Source organism: Ranitomeya imitator, chromosome 7 (genome assembly GCF_032444005.1).
Source record: "Ranitomeya imitator isolate aRanImi1 chromosome 7, aRanImi1.pri, whole genome shotgun sequence".
Taxonomy (NCBI): Eukaryota; Metazoa; Chordata; class Amphibia; order Anura; family Dendrobatidae; genus Ranitomeya; species Ranitomeya imitator.
The window spans coordinates 17,961,241-17,979,423 of NC_091288.1; the positions used below are offsets into that span (position 1 = coordinate 17,961,241).

Sequence of the window (18,183 nt, forward strand, 5' to 3'; positions counted from 1 at the left end):
TAAAAATATTAGAGAATACCTCCAATTAGAAATGTAGTACAGTTCTTCTGATTACCTATGTCACTTACCAGAACATTGCAGTAGCTTAGGTATCCATGGTTACTACCACTGATAGAGTGACAGTTAGTGATCGTAACCACGGATGCCGAAGTTACTGAAATGCCCTGCACATGGGGTAGACCAGGGGTGTCAAACTGCATTCCTCAAGGGCTGCAAACAGGTCATGTTTTCAGGATTTCCTTGCATTCCACAGGTGATAATTTAATCACCTGCAGATAATGATTCCAGCACCTTATGCAATGCTAAGGAAATCCTGAAAACATGACCTGTTTGCAGCCCTCGAGGAATGCAGTTTGACACCCCTGGAGTAGACAACATAGAGAATCAAAAGAACTATACTACATTTCTAATAGGAGGTATTTCTTAATAATATTCATACACCTACTACATATTGGGATAGGACCTTGGGGATAGGGGTATTAATGTCACGTTTGATACGGAGTCTGATTGGCAAGTAGCATGGCTGTCTAGGAGTCCAGTGGGCGGTTCTATTGAGTGAATGGTCTCGTTGTGCAGTGTTCTACAGGGAAGGCTGTCAATAGACCCGCCCACTGGACTCTTAAGCATTGAAAGAGCTGGCATTTAAATGTACAAGTGCCTGCCCTCATGATTATAGTGTGCGTTTTCTTGTCTGCTCCCTAGAAAAGGCTTCAGAACTGTCCAATTATTTGTGTAATGGAAGCTGACATGTGTTTATTGCCTACCATGTTCGCAGCCTGTCCGGAGGAATTAAATTGTTAATAGAAGAGGTGAAATGTTCATATGTCTGACACATCGCTGTGGTTCTTGCTCTCCGTTTTTAAAGCGCCCGCTGCTTTAATTCCGCGCCAAACAATGAATATTAATAAGCCTATATTACCTTTCAGCCCGGATCAGAAATTTGAAGAACATATCAAGGATGAGAAGAGCATGGACTTCCAGAAGCGATACATTCTTAAAAGGGATAACTCCAGCCTAGACAAGGACGATAATCAGGTGGGCGCCGCTGTAGGATTCTCTTTTTTGACAGATACCCCGGCTTATGCGCCAATCCTGCAGCTAATCCCTTTCTCTACACAGATGAGGATGAGGTTGAAGGATGACAGGAGAAGCAAATCCATCGAAGAGCGGGAAGAGGAGTACCAGAGGGCGAGAGAGCGGATATTTGCGCAAGAAGTAGGTGGAATGTTTTATGTCTTGTTTTGCCTTTTCCTTATCACTTTGTGTTCTTTTTATATTTTTATTCTTGTGTGTATTTTTAAGGTGATTTTTTTTTTTTTTTTTGGGGGGGGGGGGGAGGGAGGGGGGTAATAATTTTTTTTTTTCTTTCAATTTTTGATAAAAATAAAACCTGAAATGTTGCAGTTGTCACTCTGAGTCTCATAGTAGACTGACACTTACTGTTCTCTTTGCCAATAATATAGTACAGAATATGGAATAAAAATAACAACCAGGGAGTAAAAATAGATATGAAAAAAAGATTGTGTTTTAATGAGTAATAATATATCTGTAATACCTTCCCTTTAAGACATCACTAGTGGAGGGCTAGGGTTGTTGATGGGTCAGTATTAGATTCCCGGGTGGTCTAGGGTAGTGTGTCGGAAAGTAATAATGTAAATCCCTGGTGGTCTAGAGTAGGTGTGTCGCTGGTTTGATTTCTTGGTAGTCTACGCTAGTGGGATGGTGCTATTTGATACCCTGGTGGTATAGGAGAGTGGATAGGTTAATATTTGGTTACCTGGTGGTCTAGGGTTTTGGTTGGTGGTAATAATTGATTCTAAAGTAATCTGATGTAGATGTGTGGTTAGTTTATAATTCCATGATCTAGGGTAGTGGATAGATTCATATTTTATTTCCTGGTGGTCCAGAGTAGGTGTGTGTTAGTTTATGGTCTAGGGTAGTGAATGTTTAAATATTTGGTTCCCTGGTGGTCTAGAGTAGCGATTCCATAGAAGTTTATTATTTGATTCCATGGTGATCCAGGCTAATTGCTGAGAGTAATATTACATTCCATGATTGTCTAGTGTAAATGTTCGTTTATTTTAGACCACCAGGGAATAATAAACACTTCTTTCTTAGACTAAATACTTAATGTTTGACTCTTTGATGGTCTAGGGTAGTGGTGTTGAGGGGGTGATATTTGATTTCTTAGTGGTCTCTGGTTCTAGGTTTTCTATTATTTGATTCCAAGGTGGTCTAGGGGATATGTCTGGTTAGTTTATAATTCCCTGGTGCTGTGGGGGTAATAGTAGATTTTATGATGGCTCAGTGTAGATATGTGGGTAAATTTTTGTTTAGGTTAGTGGTATTGAAGTAATATTTGATTTTATGTTGTTCTGAGGTATATATGTGGTTAGCGTATGACATTATCTCCTACCCTAGACTGTGATCTGTGGTCTATGCTACTGGATTCCCTGGTGGTTTAGGGTAGCTATGTGTTTAGTTTATGGTCTAGGGTAGTGTATAGTTTAATATTTCATGTCCTGGTGGTTTAAGGTAGTGGATAGGTTAATATTTGATTCATTGATGGTCTAGGGTAGATGTGCGGTCATTGTATGATTTCCTGGTGGTCTAGGGTGGATGTGTGGTTAGTTTATGGTCTAAGGAAGTGGGTAGAGTAATATTTAATTCCCTGATGGTCTAGGGTAGTGGATAGTTTAATATTTTATGCCCTGGTGGTCTATGGTAGTGGATAGTTTAATATTTTATGCCTTGGTGGTCTATGGTAGTGGATAGTGGATTAATATTTGATTCCATGATATTCTAGGTTAGCTGTCTGGTTAGTATTTGGTCTATGGTAGTGGATAGGTTAATGTTTGATTTTCTGATGGTCTATCTAGGGTATATGTGTGGTTAGTGTATGATTCCCTGGTGGTCTAGTGTATAAGAGAATCCTTTGCGTCATCGAGCGATTTAATTACCTCCCTGGCCCCAGTGATATGTCTTCTCTCTGACCTGAAGCTGAACACCAGAATCTTCCCTTCCTGCCCTGCACCGATCGCACAGATCAGTGGTGGGCAGTGCGTGATCACTGGCACAGCTCTCTCTGTGGACACTGCACTTTCTGAGCACATTTTGGAAGCCGTCCAGCGATCAGACTTGATTCAATCTGATCTGACCCTTCGGGCACCGGCGGCTTCGGCTGAGAACAGCCGTGCTTTTATCAATTTGTAGTGTGAACTGATAATGTGCGTAGATGCTGAACAATCGGCTACAAGTCACTCTGGGTTTTCTCCTCTTTCCATCAGTCGCTGTGTTCTCCGGAGAATTTTCTCACTGATAAGAGGTAAGCGCCGGCTTCTTTCTCCATGCACGATCGTCTCCATGTCCCAATATGAAGAACGTCGTTAACGGCCTCGTTAAAATATCCGCAGAATTCAAGAGGACGAGTGTAATCTCACCCAGCAAAGGCGCCAGATATTTAGGTATTTAGCCCCGTCCCCTTTCTGTTTGCATGTGAGTGTTCCGCTTTTCTTCTTCTTTTTTTTTTTCCCTTCCATTTCTTTTTTCCGTATATCTTTACAGTCCAGTTGTATAAATTTTCAGGATCAATAAAGACGCTTCAGGTAGATCAGGAAACAGCCTCTTCAGCAGTACTGAGAATGATGTCAAGTATAATGAGCCTCGGCCGTGGAGCAGCACGGACTCCGACAGCTCCATCCGAAACCTGAAGCCCGCTGTCACCAAAGCTAGCAGCTTCAGTGGGATTTCGGTTTTGACACGAGGGGATAGCACTGGAAGCAACAAAAGCACAGGCAGGCTTTCCAAAACAGGTATCACCGGTGTGCACCAGAGAGCCGGCTGCCGAGGCGTTTCTCATTTGTTTTGTTTCATTAAATATATATATATATATATATATATATATATATATATATATATATATATATATATATATATATATATATATATATATATATATATATATATATATATATATATATATATAATTTTTTTTTTTAATTTTTTTTTTTTAAATGCTTGAGTTTTTCATGTGCCTGTGTTCAACGTGCCAACGTTTGTAGCTTTGTTGCCGGTTCTATGGTTAAAATGGATGAACCAAAAAATACGGCGGTCAGACCTTGTGACTAGAGTTGGGCGAATTATTCAAATTCCGGCTCCGATTACGATCGGCGGCGAATATTGTTTTTCCAATATTCGCCCAACGTCATTGGAGTCAATGGGAGTAGAAATTCTAAATCGATCATCAAACGTAAATTTGGCACGAATATGGTAACAAAATGGCAAATTCAGATTCGGCGACCGATTCCGAACATATACGCTCAGCTCTGTGACAGTAGTGACCCCGGGGGCGGTGGGGAATCGGAATATTTTAGGAGAAGCTACAAGGATACAACGGCTTTCTGAGGTTGTGTTTCTTGTGGCTCCTAAGAAACCGTATTTGGCAACAGAGCTTGCGCTTCTTGCACATTCCTCGATTCAGGCATTGAAGGGTTGTGGCGCGCCATTACAGATGCCTTTGTAAACTCATTTTTCTGTTTTTCAGTCTTAGTTCTGGACATAATTTAACCTTTCTTTTTTTTTTTTTAGCTGGAGAATGAGTTAACTCGGAATCAGTCAGTGAACTCGTTCTTATCGGGAGTTTGTAACTCTCTTGTCTGTTTTGTCGTAAATGTAAGAGGATCACAGAAAAATCCAGAGAAGACCTGTGAAACGTTCCCATCAGAAGGAGCTCACTGATGGATTCTCATTCTGTAGCCAGCAATATTCAAGCACATCACGGAGGCAATAGAAGGCAAATTGTTTCATGAAATGGAATTATAGAATAGATCTTTAGCCTAAAATACATGCATTTAAGTAAAAATATTATGCCCCAAAAGGTGTGATGTCGTTTAACCCTTTCACTTAAATGGCGCTAGGCTGCAGTACCCAAGGGGTTTCTTATTGGCGCCATTCAAAAACCAAGCAGCAGGGAGCACAAGCCCCACACGCTAAACTTCACCCCTTTGTTCCTCACTGGTGTTTCCTAATTTCCATCTGAGTGGTCTTAATATGTCATAAGGGGCCCTGGAAGCTTATTCTTGATTTATATTTTGGGGATTGAAGTCTTTAAACTACTGGTTACTCTACTTACTTAAAGGGGTATTCCCAACTTGAACTTTGTAGCATACAGACTACTTCTAGGAAAAATTAATTAAGAAAAATGTCTGTATTCTGCACCTGCAACTTGATAATCAGATTATCTCCGCGACGGCTTCACTTTGTAGACGCACTTGCCTAACACGATCGTTCCAGGGAAGTCATGGCCAGCCGGGCCTTTCCCCTGCAGTGACCCCTGCAGGAGAAATGTAGTATTACATGGTTAACGTTATTCTAACACCTCGTTAATTACCCTTTTAACACTATTATGGCACAGATGCGAGGGGGTCCCATATTTTTCTATTTTTCCTTTATACTACTCATCTATGCATCTTTGGTATTCCTCCTTTAGATCAGTGTGCAAAACACTAATGTTCTGGTATCTGTAAACTGCGCATGGCTGCAGGAATCCACACTTGTCACATGCAGGCCTTTGTGCACAGAGATGATCTAGATTTGCAGATCCCATGGTCGCCTCTTCTTTCCATGCTGGGTTGTAACTAGATTCAGGACACTAAAAGGCAAAAGCGACTTACCTGGCCGGGCTCAGTCATGGCGCTGCACCCGGGGGGCTTGCAGTGCTGCATCTGTGCAGAATGACTAATCTTTGCATGGTGTACCTGCTTGCTTTGTCACTGCATCAATGGTTAAAGGAGACCTCCTAACTTCATAGAATCTTGGGCCCATCCTCTTTTAGGGCTGATTTGCGCCCCTGTGTTAAGACACATTCAATATTGGCTTTAAGGGAATGTCTATCCTTGGACTTTTTTTTTTCTAATTAAAGGGATTGGATAAAGAAGGCCATCATGAATGTACGAATGCTCGATCTCTCCCTCTGATAGGGAGAAAGGGAGTCCCTTGTTCTCTGATGTAGGGCTGATGTAGATCCCAGAGAACTGTACTCTGCATCCGTCCCATAGACAGTGAAGATTCCGGACCACTACTCCATTCAGACAGGAGAGCCCCTTTATTGTAATCAATGGGAGGGATCCTAACAATCATACATTTCTTACCGATCCTGCATATAGATGATGAATGCTATTTATGATCCAACCTTTTTTTAATTAATGAACATTTTTATAGCATTCAGAGCTGAGCTCTGTTTTCCTATTAGGCTAGGGTCACATTGCGTTAGGGCAGTCCGTTTAGCGCATAGCGCTACGGACTGCGCTAACGCAATGTCCCAAAAGGGATCGCGTTTGCCGATCCAATTAGCACAGATCCCCGATCTGCGCTAGCGAGGAACAGACTGAACGCTGCAAGCAGCGTTCACGGTCCATCACTCAAATCACGGCACATCGCTAGCGCACGCCCAATGTGGGCGTGCTCTAGTGATGCATTCATCATTACAGACAATGGCGGCGTTAACGGACTACGTTACACCGCGTTATGCCGTGGTGAAACGTCCGTTAAACGGAGTCACATAATGCAATATGACCCTAGCCTTACAGAGCTAAAAATCCACTCCATAGACCCAGAAATAAAGAGTTAAAAAAAAAAAATTCGTCCAAACTCCAGGAAATGACATCCACCACTAGGAGGAGCTTATACGTTCAGCTTCACAATAAAATAGTATGCGCTTAATTCCTGAGCTCCCCCTAGTGGTGGCTGCAGACAGGCAGATTTTGGTCTTATGGGGAATTTAGGAATTCTGTACATTCTGTGTCAAAGATTTATATATAAAGAAATGATTCAGCCCAATTAATCTCCGCCATCCCAAAAATATATACATATTATCCTACTTCTAGTTTCCAGTCGGCTTCAGATTATAAAACATTCCACCGTGCATGTAAGTAATGGTGGTGGTGGGGGGGAAGGAAGGTGAGGTCCTCCTTTAACCCTTTGCTACCTGCATGCTTTGCTTGATGATAGTTTCTTGTCTCCCTTGGTTGTCACAAGCATGAGCCGCATATTGGTGCTTTTGTGGTCTTGTCAGCTGAGGGGTTAATGTTTCTTGCATCTGTCATTGTGCATGTTGTATTATGGTCTTTAGGTAAAAATACAGATCTCTATATTTTTTTTCTTCTTCCATTGCTCCTTTCCCATAGGTTCAGAGTCTTCTAGTAGTGTAGGGTCGTCCAGAGGGTCCCTGTCCCTCTCCCAGCAGCCACTTCCAGTAACCGCAGTAAGCCAGCCTTCCCATGACTCAGCTGCCGTCTATCCACCTGTCAGCACTAGTAATGCGCTTTCCTTTGATGGCGGCTTAAGTGGCCAAGTGGCTCCATCTAGTACTAGCTTCTTTTTGCTTCCCTTGGAAGCCACTGGCATTCCACCCGGCAGCATTCTGATCAACCCACAAACAGGTTTGTACTTGGTGAAAACCGCTCTGTTTATCTCAAGGGCATCGATGTGGCGAAAGCTGCCGTCCTAATGTTTAATACTGTGTTCTGCTCCTATTTATTTGCTTCTCGATTTTCTAACATTTTGTAGTCTTGATGTTGTGCCTGTTGGAATCCACACGTGACGAAGCAACGGAGTTATTTATCACGCAGAACATGATGATAATATTAACCATTGTTCTATTCTGATGATGTCTAAGAAGGACACGGGGGGGGGGGGGGGGAAGGGTCAAATACTTTTAGCAGAAATCTCTTAAATCCATTACACAGACAGCTGGAGCTATTATACATGCTCCGCAGGTGCCAGACATTAAGATTTAAACACCAATAACATTTATTAAAAATATATCAGCTCCGCAGGGGAGGGGCAAGTCAGATATTGTTTTGTATTGTATAATCAAAAATAAAAAATATATAAAATATTATTCGTATATATGTGTGTATGTATGTGTGTGCATATATATATATTCATACACACAGTACAGACTAAAAGTTTGGAGACACCTTCTCATTTAAAGATTTTTCTGTATTTTCATGACTATGAAAATTGTACATTCACACTGAAGGCATCAAAACTATGAATTAACACATGTGGAATTATATACTTAACAAAAAAGTGTGAAACAACTGAAAATGTCTTATATTCTAGGTTCTTCAAAGTAGCCACCTTTTGCTTTGATGACTGCTTTGCACACTCTTGGCATTCTCTTGAGGAGCTTCTAGAGGTAGTCACCGGTAATGGTTTTCACTTCACAGGTGTGCCCTGTCAGGTTTAATAAGTGGGATTTCTTGCCTTATAAATGGTTTTGGGACCATCAGTTGTGTTGTGCAGAAGTCTGGTGGATACACAGCTGATAATCCTACTGAATAGACTGTTAGAATCTGTTTTATGGCAAGAAAAAAGCAGCTAAGTAAAGAAAAACGAGTGGCCATCATTACTTTAAGAAATGAAGGTCAGTCAGTACGAAAAATTAGGAAAACTTTGAAAGTGTCCCCAAGTGCAGTGGCAAAAACCATCAAGCGCTACAAAGAAACTGGCTCACATGAGGACCGCCCCAGGAAAGGAAGACCAAGAGTCACCTCTGCTTCTGAGGATAAGTTTATCCGAGTCTCCAGCCTCAGAAATCGCAGGTTAACAGCAGCTCAGATTAGAGACCAGGTCAATGCCACACAGAGTTCTAGCAGCAGACACATCTCTACAACAACTGTTAAGAGGAGACTTTGTGCAGCAGGCTTTCATGGTAAAATAGCTGCTAGGAAACCACTGCTAAGGACAGGCAACAAGCAGAAGAGACTTGTTTGGGCTAAAGAACACAAGGAATAGAAATTAGACCAGTGGAAATCTGTGCTTTGGTCTGATGGGTCCAAATTTGAGATCTTTGGTTCCAACCACCGTGTCTTTGTGCGACGCAGAAAAGGTGAACGGATGGACTCTACATACCTGGTTCCCACCGTGAAGCATGGAGGAGGAGGTGTGATGGTGTGGGGGGGGCTTTGCTGGTGACACTGTTGGGGATTTATTCAAAATTGAAGGCATACTGAACCAGCATGGCTACCACAGCATCTTGCAGCGGCATGCTATTCCATCCGGTTTGCATTTAGTTGGACCATCATTTATTTTTCAACAGGACAATGACCCCAAACACACCTCCAGGCTGTGTAAGGGCTATTTGACCAAGAAGGAGAGTGATGGGGTGCTACGCCAGATGACCTGGCCTCCACAGTCACCAGACCTGAACCCAATCGAGATGGTTTGAGGTGAGCTGGACCGCAGAGTGAAGGCAAAAGGGCCAACAAGTGCTAAGCATCTCTGGGAACTCCTTCAAGATTGTTGGAAGACCATTCCCGGTGACTACCTCTTGAAGCTCGTCAAGAGAATGCCAAGAGTGTGCAAAGCAGTCATAAAAGCAAAAGGTGGCTACTTTGAAGAACCTAGAATATAAGACATAATTTCAGTTGTTTCACACTTTTTTGCTAAGTAAATAATTCCACATGTGTTAATTCATAGTTTTGATGCCTTCAGTGTGAATGTACAATATTCGTAGTCATGAAAATACAGAAAAATCTTTAAATGAGAAGGTGTGTCCAAACTTTTGGTCTGTACTGTACATGGTAGGAGATTTCACAGGACTCCTCTTTCCACCCTCTATAACTTTAAGGCTAAGGTCCCACAATGAGTATTTGGTCTGTTTTTTTTTTTTCTTTTTATGCATATTTTCTTGCTTAAGAAACAAAGCTTTTTACAGTTCCAGGAAAGTAGATGAGGTGTGTGTAAATCTCGCGCCCATTGTTCTGTTTAACGTCGTGGAAATTGACCTGTAGTGTGTTTTTAAAACCCATAGCATGCGAGTTTCTTGGTAAATATGCAGGTTTTTTTGTGACATTTCCCCTTAGACTTGAACGAATTGTGTAAAATCTCCAGATTTAAAAACTCCATGTGCATTTTTAGAGCGATTCCTTTGTAGAAAAGTAGTAAAAATGCTTGTCGTCTGCACTTGACTTGATCAAAGCTCCGCAAATACAAACAAAGTAGTTTTACTTGTAAACATGACATGCCAAAAAGAAACAAAAGAACAGAGATAAAAATGCATGAAAGAAAACAAATAAACAAAAAAATCACTAAAATGCAAGTATCCTAAGTTAAATATATTGGTGCAGAAATGCTGTGGAAAATCGCTCCTAACTTTTTAATCTATAGTTTTAATATAAATCATAAATTTATATATTGCATTTAGTCTAAAAGCCAAAAAAAAAAAAAGATTTTTCGATTTTGGTCTAGGAGAGAAATATACGCCTTTAATAAATTGTGATATAGGGCTTAAAATCGCCATAACGAGTTCTTATCAATGATACATCGTTAGCGCTCGTCAGACTACATGTGCAGTCAATTTTGAATTCTCAATCTTTATTTGGCAATTAATTGTTTGTTAGCATTTTTGTGGGCTGCTTTATCCTCCGTTTACATGTGGAGAAATGTTAAAAGATGCGATTTATCTGATCGCCCGGTATAATATACGAGGCCAGTGATCTGCTGGTTTCCGGACATATTTACTCAGGGCAGTGATTGAAAAACAAGCATTACTGGGAACATTTGTCCTGCCAATCATGTTCAAACTCCGCCCACTTGTGCAGCTTGTACTGAGCAGTGTGAGATCTCTGTAGCAGCAGGGAGGAGGGACACTGAGGAGCGGTCAATTTATGAAGGTGGGCCAAGTTTGAATTACACTTTATTAAAGGATATTTCAGCCATTCTGACATGGATTTTCAAAGTAACTACAGCAACATCATCAGGTCTAACAGATCTATTTAGTATTGGCTGCAGTTTGTGTTGTGAAATCCACTTTTTAAGTTCTTAGCGGATCAACATGAGACCATTTTGTATCGATCCTAAGTTCTTCTGCAGGGTCAAAATTTATGTCAACCTGGTTATTTTATGATCAGAACCTAACCTCAAGTGTGAGAGAGGTATATTTATTGTCTTAGAGCCGCTTAGTACATGTCTGCAGGTTTTACAGTAGGGGATTTGGTTGCTTGCACCGTATCACTGACGTCGTGCTCATGATGAAGGGGAAATGACAGCACTGACTCTTCTGTTCCCGCAGGCCAGCCATTTATAAACCCAGACGGCACTCCAGTGGTGTATAATCCTCCTGTGACTCAGCAGCCAGTTAGGACCCAAGTGCCTGCGCCCCCTCCTCCACCCCCACCCCCGCCCCCTCCGCAGCAGGCTCCCAACCACCTAATACCACAGGTACGTACAGCATCGGGGTGCAACCAGATATTCCGTCCCGCCACAGGAACTTTTTTTTTTTTGTCTCCCCTTGAACACAACCTAGTTTTGGGGTGCTAGGGTTGTGCAAACGTAATACAATGCCATGTGCAGTGTGATGTTACCGTATGACATCACGCAGCCTTATGATGTCACAGCAGCAGTCAGGCGCTTATGAGCTTTGTTAGCGCCCAGATTGCGGACTGTTCAATGCAAGGTTGATATCAATTTGAGAATTTTTGGATCAATGCCCCATTCAGTGTGACATGGTTACCCTTATAATGAAGGACGTATTGAAGCTTCTACAACAGTCAAAAAAAAAGGAAAATAACAATTTGGTAGGACATTACCATCAAAACACAAATTTGTTTGCTTCAAAATGTAATGTCGCAAAATAGTATTCTGCAACACACAAATGTAGATATGACTAGGTAAATAGGGCTGAGCTGCAGTACCCCACACAACCTGTGCATGGGGGTGGCGCTTTTTTTTAAAAATTTTTTTATTTTTTTTAAATCAGCTAGCATTCTCCAAACCTGGACAATCCCTCTAAGTAAACTTTTTCAGCTCCGGTCATCAACCCTGATTTGTCACATTTTTTGCTATTCTATTTTTCTCCTGTGTTTTGCACTGTGACTCCCACAACACCACGTATCCCCCTCGAAGCGGGCCAGAATTTATCTCTGTGTCAGCGCTGCGGAATATGTTAGCGCTATATAAAAATAAAGATTATTATTATTATTATTATTATTATTTTTGTAGTAAAGGGTTATGAGTAAGCGAAAATGAATGAGTGTAGGGCTGGTGAGACATCAAGTATCAGATGACCAGCCTCAGCAGTAAAAGCTTAATTCCGGGCGCGGGCCATGGGCTGTAATCTGGATAGCTGGCTGAGGAATCTGACACAGCTGTCAAAGCCGCTTTGTGTTTCACATTTAGTTTTTAAAGTTGGTTGTCTCCAACAAAGAACTTTTTTTTTTCTATTTTTGCTACTTCATTGCCACCCAGATGAATGAATATATATATATATATATATATATATATATATATATATATATATATATATATATATATATATATATATATAATTTTTTTTTAAACCTAATTAGATTTTCTGTGCTACACTTTATTCGCCTCTGTTATTTCCTTCTACCCGTGTCATCTCTTCCGAATGCTACTTTCTTATTAATGTGTATATTGAAATGTAACATCTGCCAATTTAGAAATCTTTTCGTGTTACAATTTGGTAACTTGCAGTACCACTTCTCTCCACCGTCGGCAGCAGATTCTTGCTTGTAGCCTTATGCTATTCTGTAGTGCAGCACTGTGCTATCTTCATCAGTCTCATAGACCATAAGTGGAGCAGAGCCATGCATTCTTAGGGCTCTTCGGAGTCCTGTTCCCTGGATCTCCGCGGTCCCAGCTATAAGACCCCCAACAATCAGTAAATTACACAGGTCAACAAAAAAAAATTTTTTTTCTGGTGTCCAAAATATTTTAATGAATTTGGGGTATTTTTGGGGTGCTGATTCTGAGTATGCTATCAGTTTTGCCAGATTGGCTCAAGTTTTTGAGATTTTTGGTATCTTATTTATAGCACTTGTTGGTAAATGCGACGCATCATCTCATTAATTTCTTTGGATTAGTACTTGAACTGAGCAGTTCTCAATATAGTTTTGTGTTAATTAGTGTTCTAAAAGTTTGTTCATAGCTTGATTTTTGCACTAACTTTATGTTGTTGTCTGTTTTCCAGTGAAAAGCATGAACTCATCAAGAAGAAGTTGTCTTAACGATCCAGACTCATTCTGTTACATTTGTGGTGAATACACACTTCATCATCATCAGGTGGGGGAAGGTCAGGTAACATGGTAACCACAGGTACAGGCACATCTTCACAATGAGGGACAGGCCTTCTTGCAGATTCCATGTTAGGTTACTCCCATTTTCGTTTCTTATGCTTATTGAATCCTTGCACTTGCACTGCACAGAAATAACAGTCATCATGATGATTTTTTTGCTCTCTCCACACCATTGGAACACCACATTTGAAGCTTTTTCTTTGTCCTTTGCTCCATTTTCGTAATAATTCGATACATGCTTTGCACACTATGTGTGGTGCCCAAAACTTGTCTTGGTCCCCAAGCATAACCCCAAAATAGGCAAAATACACTTTTTTTACGAAGTCTGTTATGTTTCTTCTATGTTTTGGCAGTGTGTATTCACCACAAATGTAACAGAATGAGTCTGGATCGTTAAGACAACTTCTTCTTGATGAGTTCATGCTTTTCCCTGGAAAACAGACAACAACATAAAGTTAGTGCAAAAATCAAGCTATGAACAAACTTTTAGAACACTAATTAACACAAAACTATATTGAGAACTGCTCAGTTCAAGTACTAATCCAAAGAAATTAATGAGATGATGCGTCGCATTTGCCAACAAGTGCTATAAATAAGATACCAAAAATCTCAAAAACTTGAGCCAATCTGGCAAAACTGATGACATATTCAGAATCAGCACCCCAAAGTTACCCTAAATTCGATGAAATATCTTTGGCACCAAAAATGCTGTTGACCAGTGTTATTCCCTGTCCTATCCCTAAAAAAAACCTCTTTAAGTACTCCCATCAAAGTTTATATCCTCTTAATATATTGCAGTCATCATGTTACGGTATGTATCACTGTGTACTTGCAATTGCTCATTTTGCCTTTTTACCCAGTTAATTCTTCTTGTTTCCATTAGGTCTATGACCTCACGTGATTAAGAACTCACTATCTGAATCCTTCTAAGCGTTCTGTAGAAATAGGAGGTCAATTTCCCCTGCTTGACTCACCAGACACTGGAAAAGTCCATCGCCAGCGCAGCTGGGTTAATAGATGAGGAGGGGAATGATAAATACAGGGACTAGAGACTTCCTGTTTCTACATAGAAAATGATTAACTGGGTAGAAAGGCAAAATGAGCAATTGTAAGATCACAGTGCTATATAATATGATGATTGCACTATATTAAGAGGATAAAATGATGGCAGGAGGAGGAGTGCTTCTTTAATATCGGAAGCTTGGGTCAGTGGTGCTCCGTTAATGGCTGAAATGAAGCGCACAGCTAAGCACCTCTGCTCCTTCCACTGTGATCGGCTCTGCTGGAGAGTGAGAAGAAGTCAGATATATGGGCTGATAGTAAGGGTAACCCAGCCTTTGTATAGATCCGAGCTGAATGAGCACTTTTACCCTTTCTTTTCAGCAATCGCGCTACAGCGCCTTTTTGCAAATTAATTTCGCTTTGTAGCCTCAGCACTTTCTTTCAGTGTTGGCTCAGAGAGTCGGACCCCCACAGAAATGATATTGATGATCTCTTTGAAATTGGTTCAGTATTAAAGGGTCATTCCCCCTCCAAAAAAAAAAAAAATGTTATTTCCTGTTTGTGGGATATGAGATAATTTTAATGATTTGGTGGGATCTGATTGCCTAAAAGCCTAGCAATCCCGAAAACGAGACCCTGGAACCCAGAGGACCCGCCTTAAATGGAGCGGAGGGGCGCATGCCCGACCTCTGCATTAGTATCTGATTGGACATGTGCCTTATGTGCGCAATGTAACAGGGTGTCCTGTAACGAACAGACAACGAGCAGCGCCCTTTATGTATATATGTGAGACCCCGTAAATCTGCTTTGGTGGGAAAACCAGCGTCCGTGTAATGTTATGTGGATGGCTCAGGCAGGCGTGGAGCGCAGTCTTCTCGGATCACTTCTGAGTGACAGGATATGGAAAACGAACCAAGCGTCGGTAAAGATTCCGACATATTGTAGCATCGAAGGGAGGAATTCTCTGGACTCAGCAGCTTCAGATCTGAATACTTTATTAATTCCACGTGTCACCCAATACACGGGGGGAATGCTGAAGAGCACACTGCCCTTGTGCAAGGGGGAGATGGAGGATGACATGATTTTTCTTTTTCTTCGCTACAGAAGGGCTTTTTCATACAAGGGTGGTTCTGGATAGGGTTTTTAATTGAGACATTAAAAAAAACTACAATAAACAAAACACACACATAATAAAAAATATTCTCAGTACACCAAAAATAAATTTGCTAATGTTATTTTTACATTTTTTTTTTTTTTAGCTGTTGTTAACATTTCCGCTTCTTTACTTTTGTTTAAATAAATAACTTTGTATATTGACACATTGATACATTATTGTAACACCACAAAGTAGTCAGTTTTATTTTATACTTGAAGCTCCGGCCCTTCATGTGTGAATTTTCAAAATTCAATTTTTTTTTTATTTTTTTTTTCACTAGCCATAAATATATAATATTTCTTCTGAATTTGGCTTTGTTTTACTCTTTGTTCCTTAGCTTCTCTGTTCCCGAGATATGGCTCCTTCTTCCTTGTATGTAAAGCTAATCCTTTTTCTAGCCAAAAAATAGCCATCAGCTCTTCTGTGTTGTCTTGATGACCGCACCCACTTGGCTATAATGATTAGATTTACATACAGGGACGAGAGGGAACTACTGTATATCTCGGGACCGGAGAGGCACAAGAACAAAAAAAAAAAAAATACCGTAAATAACGCCGCAATCAGAAGGACCGTGCCATTCACACCAATACATATGTTTGGAAAGTGACGGCTCCTCTTCAAAAGTTGTGATTGTCACTTTCCCAGCGACATGACGCTCCCGTGCTCAGGCTTCACTAGTCCTCCGCCAGTCTCTGTTTGCCGGGCTCCAGTAAAGACGACGTTTTCCAACATGTAATTGATGCAGTCAGAGGATTTAGCGGAGACGTATGGGCACCGCTGAGGTCACCGCTGCGGCCGATGATCCCCTACATATATCACATGTTGGGTCAACGTCCTGGCGGGAGCCATATGAACATAGAGCCGGCGGAGGACCAGGGAGGGCAGCGGCGCGGGCTCTCACGTTCCTATTGTTTAGTGTCGTTTTAAGTGTTTCCATCTCTGTTTTTCTTGTCTTTTATTAACCAAGTTTGTTTAACCGTTACTCCTTCAGCCTCTCCGGTCTCTGCCATCCTCTTCGCAACCTGTTCAGTACCCAGCCGTCTCTTATCCACCCCCGCTCCTGCAAGTCTCACCCACTCAGCAGTACACTGTGGTACTATCTTCTGCTCTATTTTCTCTGTGCTGCTTAATCTCTGTGTTTTTAATGTATGTGTGTGTCTAAATTGCAACAGTTAAATCAAACTTTTTTTTTTAATTTTTTTTTTATTTCTGCTATATTTGCCATCTTATAATAACAAATCTTTGGGCTGAAACCTCCGAGAAAGCAGAATATTTGTGCCAGATGGTGGGAATTTTCATTCAGCGTCCTTTGCACTTTGCACCTCTTGGAAAGACTTCAGTAAAAGTTACATCGTTGTAAATGAAAAGTTGTAAAAATCTTGGCTGCCTTCAGCCACCACTAGGGGGCACTAACCATACCCAACTGCATACACCACCTAAGGACCTGTGCAGAGGATCTATACAATCAAGTATAGAACTAATTCCCCTAAAATTATTGATTCGTGCAAAATTGGAGGCATCCAGAAGGAATACAAGATAAACTGGAGATATGGCTTAGCTATGCATAATACATAGAAGATGAATTGATGATTGATTCGTCACCCCGGGCATCCGGCGGGTGGAGGAGAACGCATTCACCTTTAATGGATAAACCTTCCTTTCAGGGTTTTTAATCAAGTGAAATTGTTTAGTTGCTCTGGGACTTTCTTTCATTTTATGTACAAAGGTTTCCTGGGATTTTTCTTGTTTAGATTTCTGCATCTTCATTTTTGTAAATACAGTGGAAATGATCCTGAAGGAAAACAGGAAGGGGGGGAGAGTGTTTGGAGAATTCGACCTCCATCAAAATACAGGTCACCTCAAGTGCAAATACTTAATGGGGGAAAAAAAAGATTTCTCAAAGTTTGTCAAGTTTTTATTTTAAACAAACTTTCCGTTAATCGAAATAATTGTAAAGAGGTTTTCCAGGTGGAACGTAAAGTTCCGAGTCACTTTTATGTGAGTACGGATTGCTAAATCCTGACAGTGCGCAGCAGGTGCGGACAAAGACGGAAGCATCTTGCTACTTTGGAAGTGGAATTTGGGACCCTTTACCTCTCGGGCCCATGTGCGGCTGCACAGGTTGCACCAATGTTATATCCGCCTCTGTTACACAGTATGCACACTGTCAGGATTCCGCTCTGTTACCAGTTCTGCAATTTTGCAAAACAACTGGTCACATTCCGACCTAGCTTCTCTTAATAATATGATTGCGAAAAGCAGGAAAAGTTTAGATACGACACATGATATGTAAGGCTACTTTCACACTAGCGTTTTCTGCAATCCGTCACAATGCGTCGTTTTGCAGAAAAAACGCATCCTGCAAAAGTGCTTGCAGGATGCGTTTTTTTCCCCATAGACTTGCATTGACGACGCATTTGCGACGGATTGCCACACGTCGCATCCGTCGAGCGACGGATGCGTCGTGCTTTTGCGGACCGTCGGGAGAAAAAAACGCTACATGTAACGTTTTTTTCTCCTGACGGACCGCTTTTTCCGACCGCGCATGCGCGGCCGGGACTCCGCCCCCACCTCCCCGCACCTTACAATGGGGCAGCGGATGCGCCGGAAAAATGCATCCGCTGCACCCATTGTGCAATGCAGCAAACGCTAGCGTCGGAATCTCTCCCCGACGCATTGCGACGGGGAGATTCCGACGCTAGTGTGAAAGGAGCCTAAGTCGCATACTAGAGCTGGAAGTAAAGAGCAATCCTGACAGTGTGCATATTCGGCAGTTTTAGGTGGCATAGAAATTTATATTTAGCCCTAAAAAAAATCTCTTTCAAATAATATTCCCTAAACTGAAAAACCGTGAAGGAATTCAGAAAATGTTACTTTTCCATAGGAAGAATTTTATTTTTATTTTTATTTTTTTTTTTTTTT

General features: G+C 41.2%; 1 protein-coding gene across 18 annotated transcripts in view; it reads left to right on the forward strand.

Annotated features, from left to right (window-relative positions):
• Positions 1–18,183, forward strand: part of R3HDM1 (R3H domain containing 1) — a 117,765-nt gene that overhangs the window by 80,795 nt on the left and 18,787 nt on the right. For 8 of the 18 annotated variants that reach the window (XR_011314614.1, XR_011314615.1, XR_011314616.1 and 5 more), the window contains 8 exons: positions 927–1,035; positions 1,120–1,215; positions 3,288–3,325; positions 3,414–3,464; positions 3,586–3,812; positions 7,185–7,439; positions 11,078–11,226; positions 16,253–16,354. Coding sequence is in view for 13 of the 18 variants with exons in the window: in XM_069732851.1 (XP_069588952.1) it covers positions 927–1,035; positions 1,120–1,215; positions 3,288–3,325; positions 3,414–3,464; positions 3,586–3,812; positions 7,185–7,439; positions 11,078–11,226; positions 16,253–16,354 (1,027 nt within the window). In the remaining 5 variants the exon portion in view is untranslated. The remainder of the gene's footprint in view (positions 1–926; positions 1,036–1,119; positions 1,216–3,287; positions 3,326–3,413; positions 3,465–3,585; positions 3,813–7,184; positions 7,440–11,077; positions 11,227–16,252; positions 16,355–18,183) is intronic. The other 10 variants (XR_011314617.1, XR_011314618.1, XM_069732855.1 and 7 more) reach the window with 3 other exon arrangements.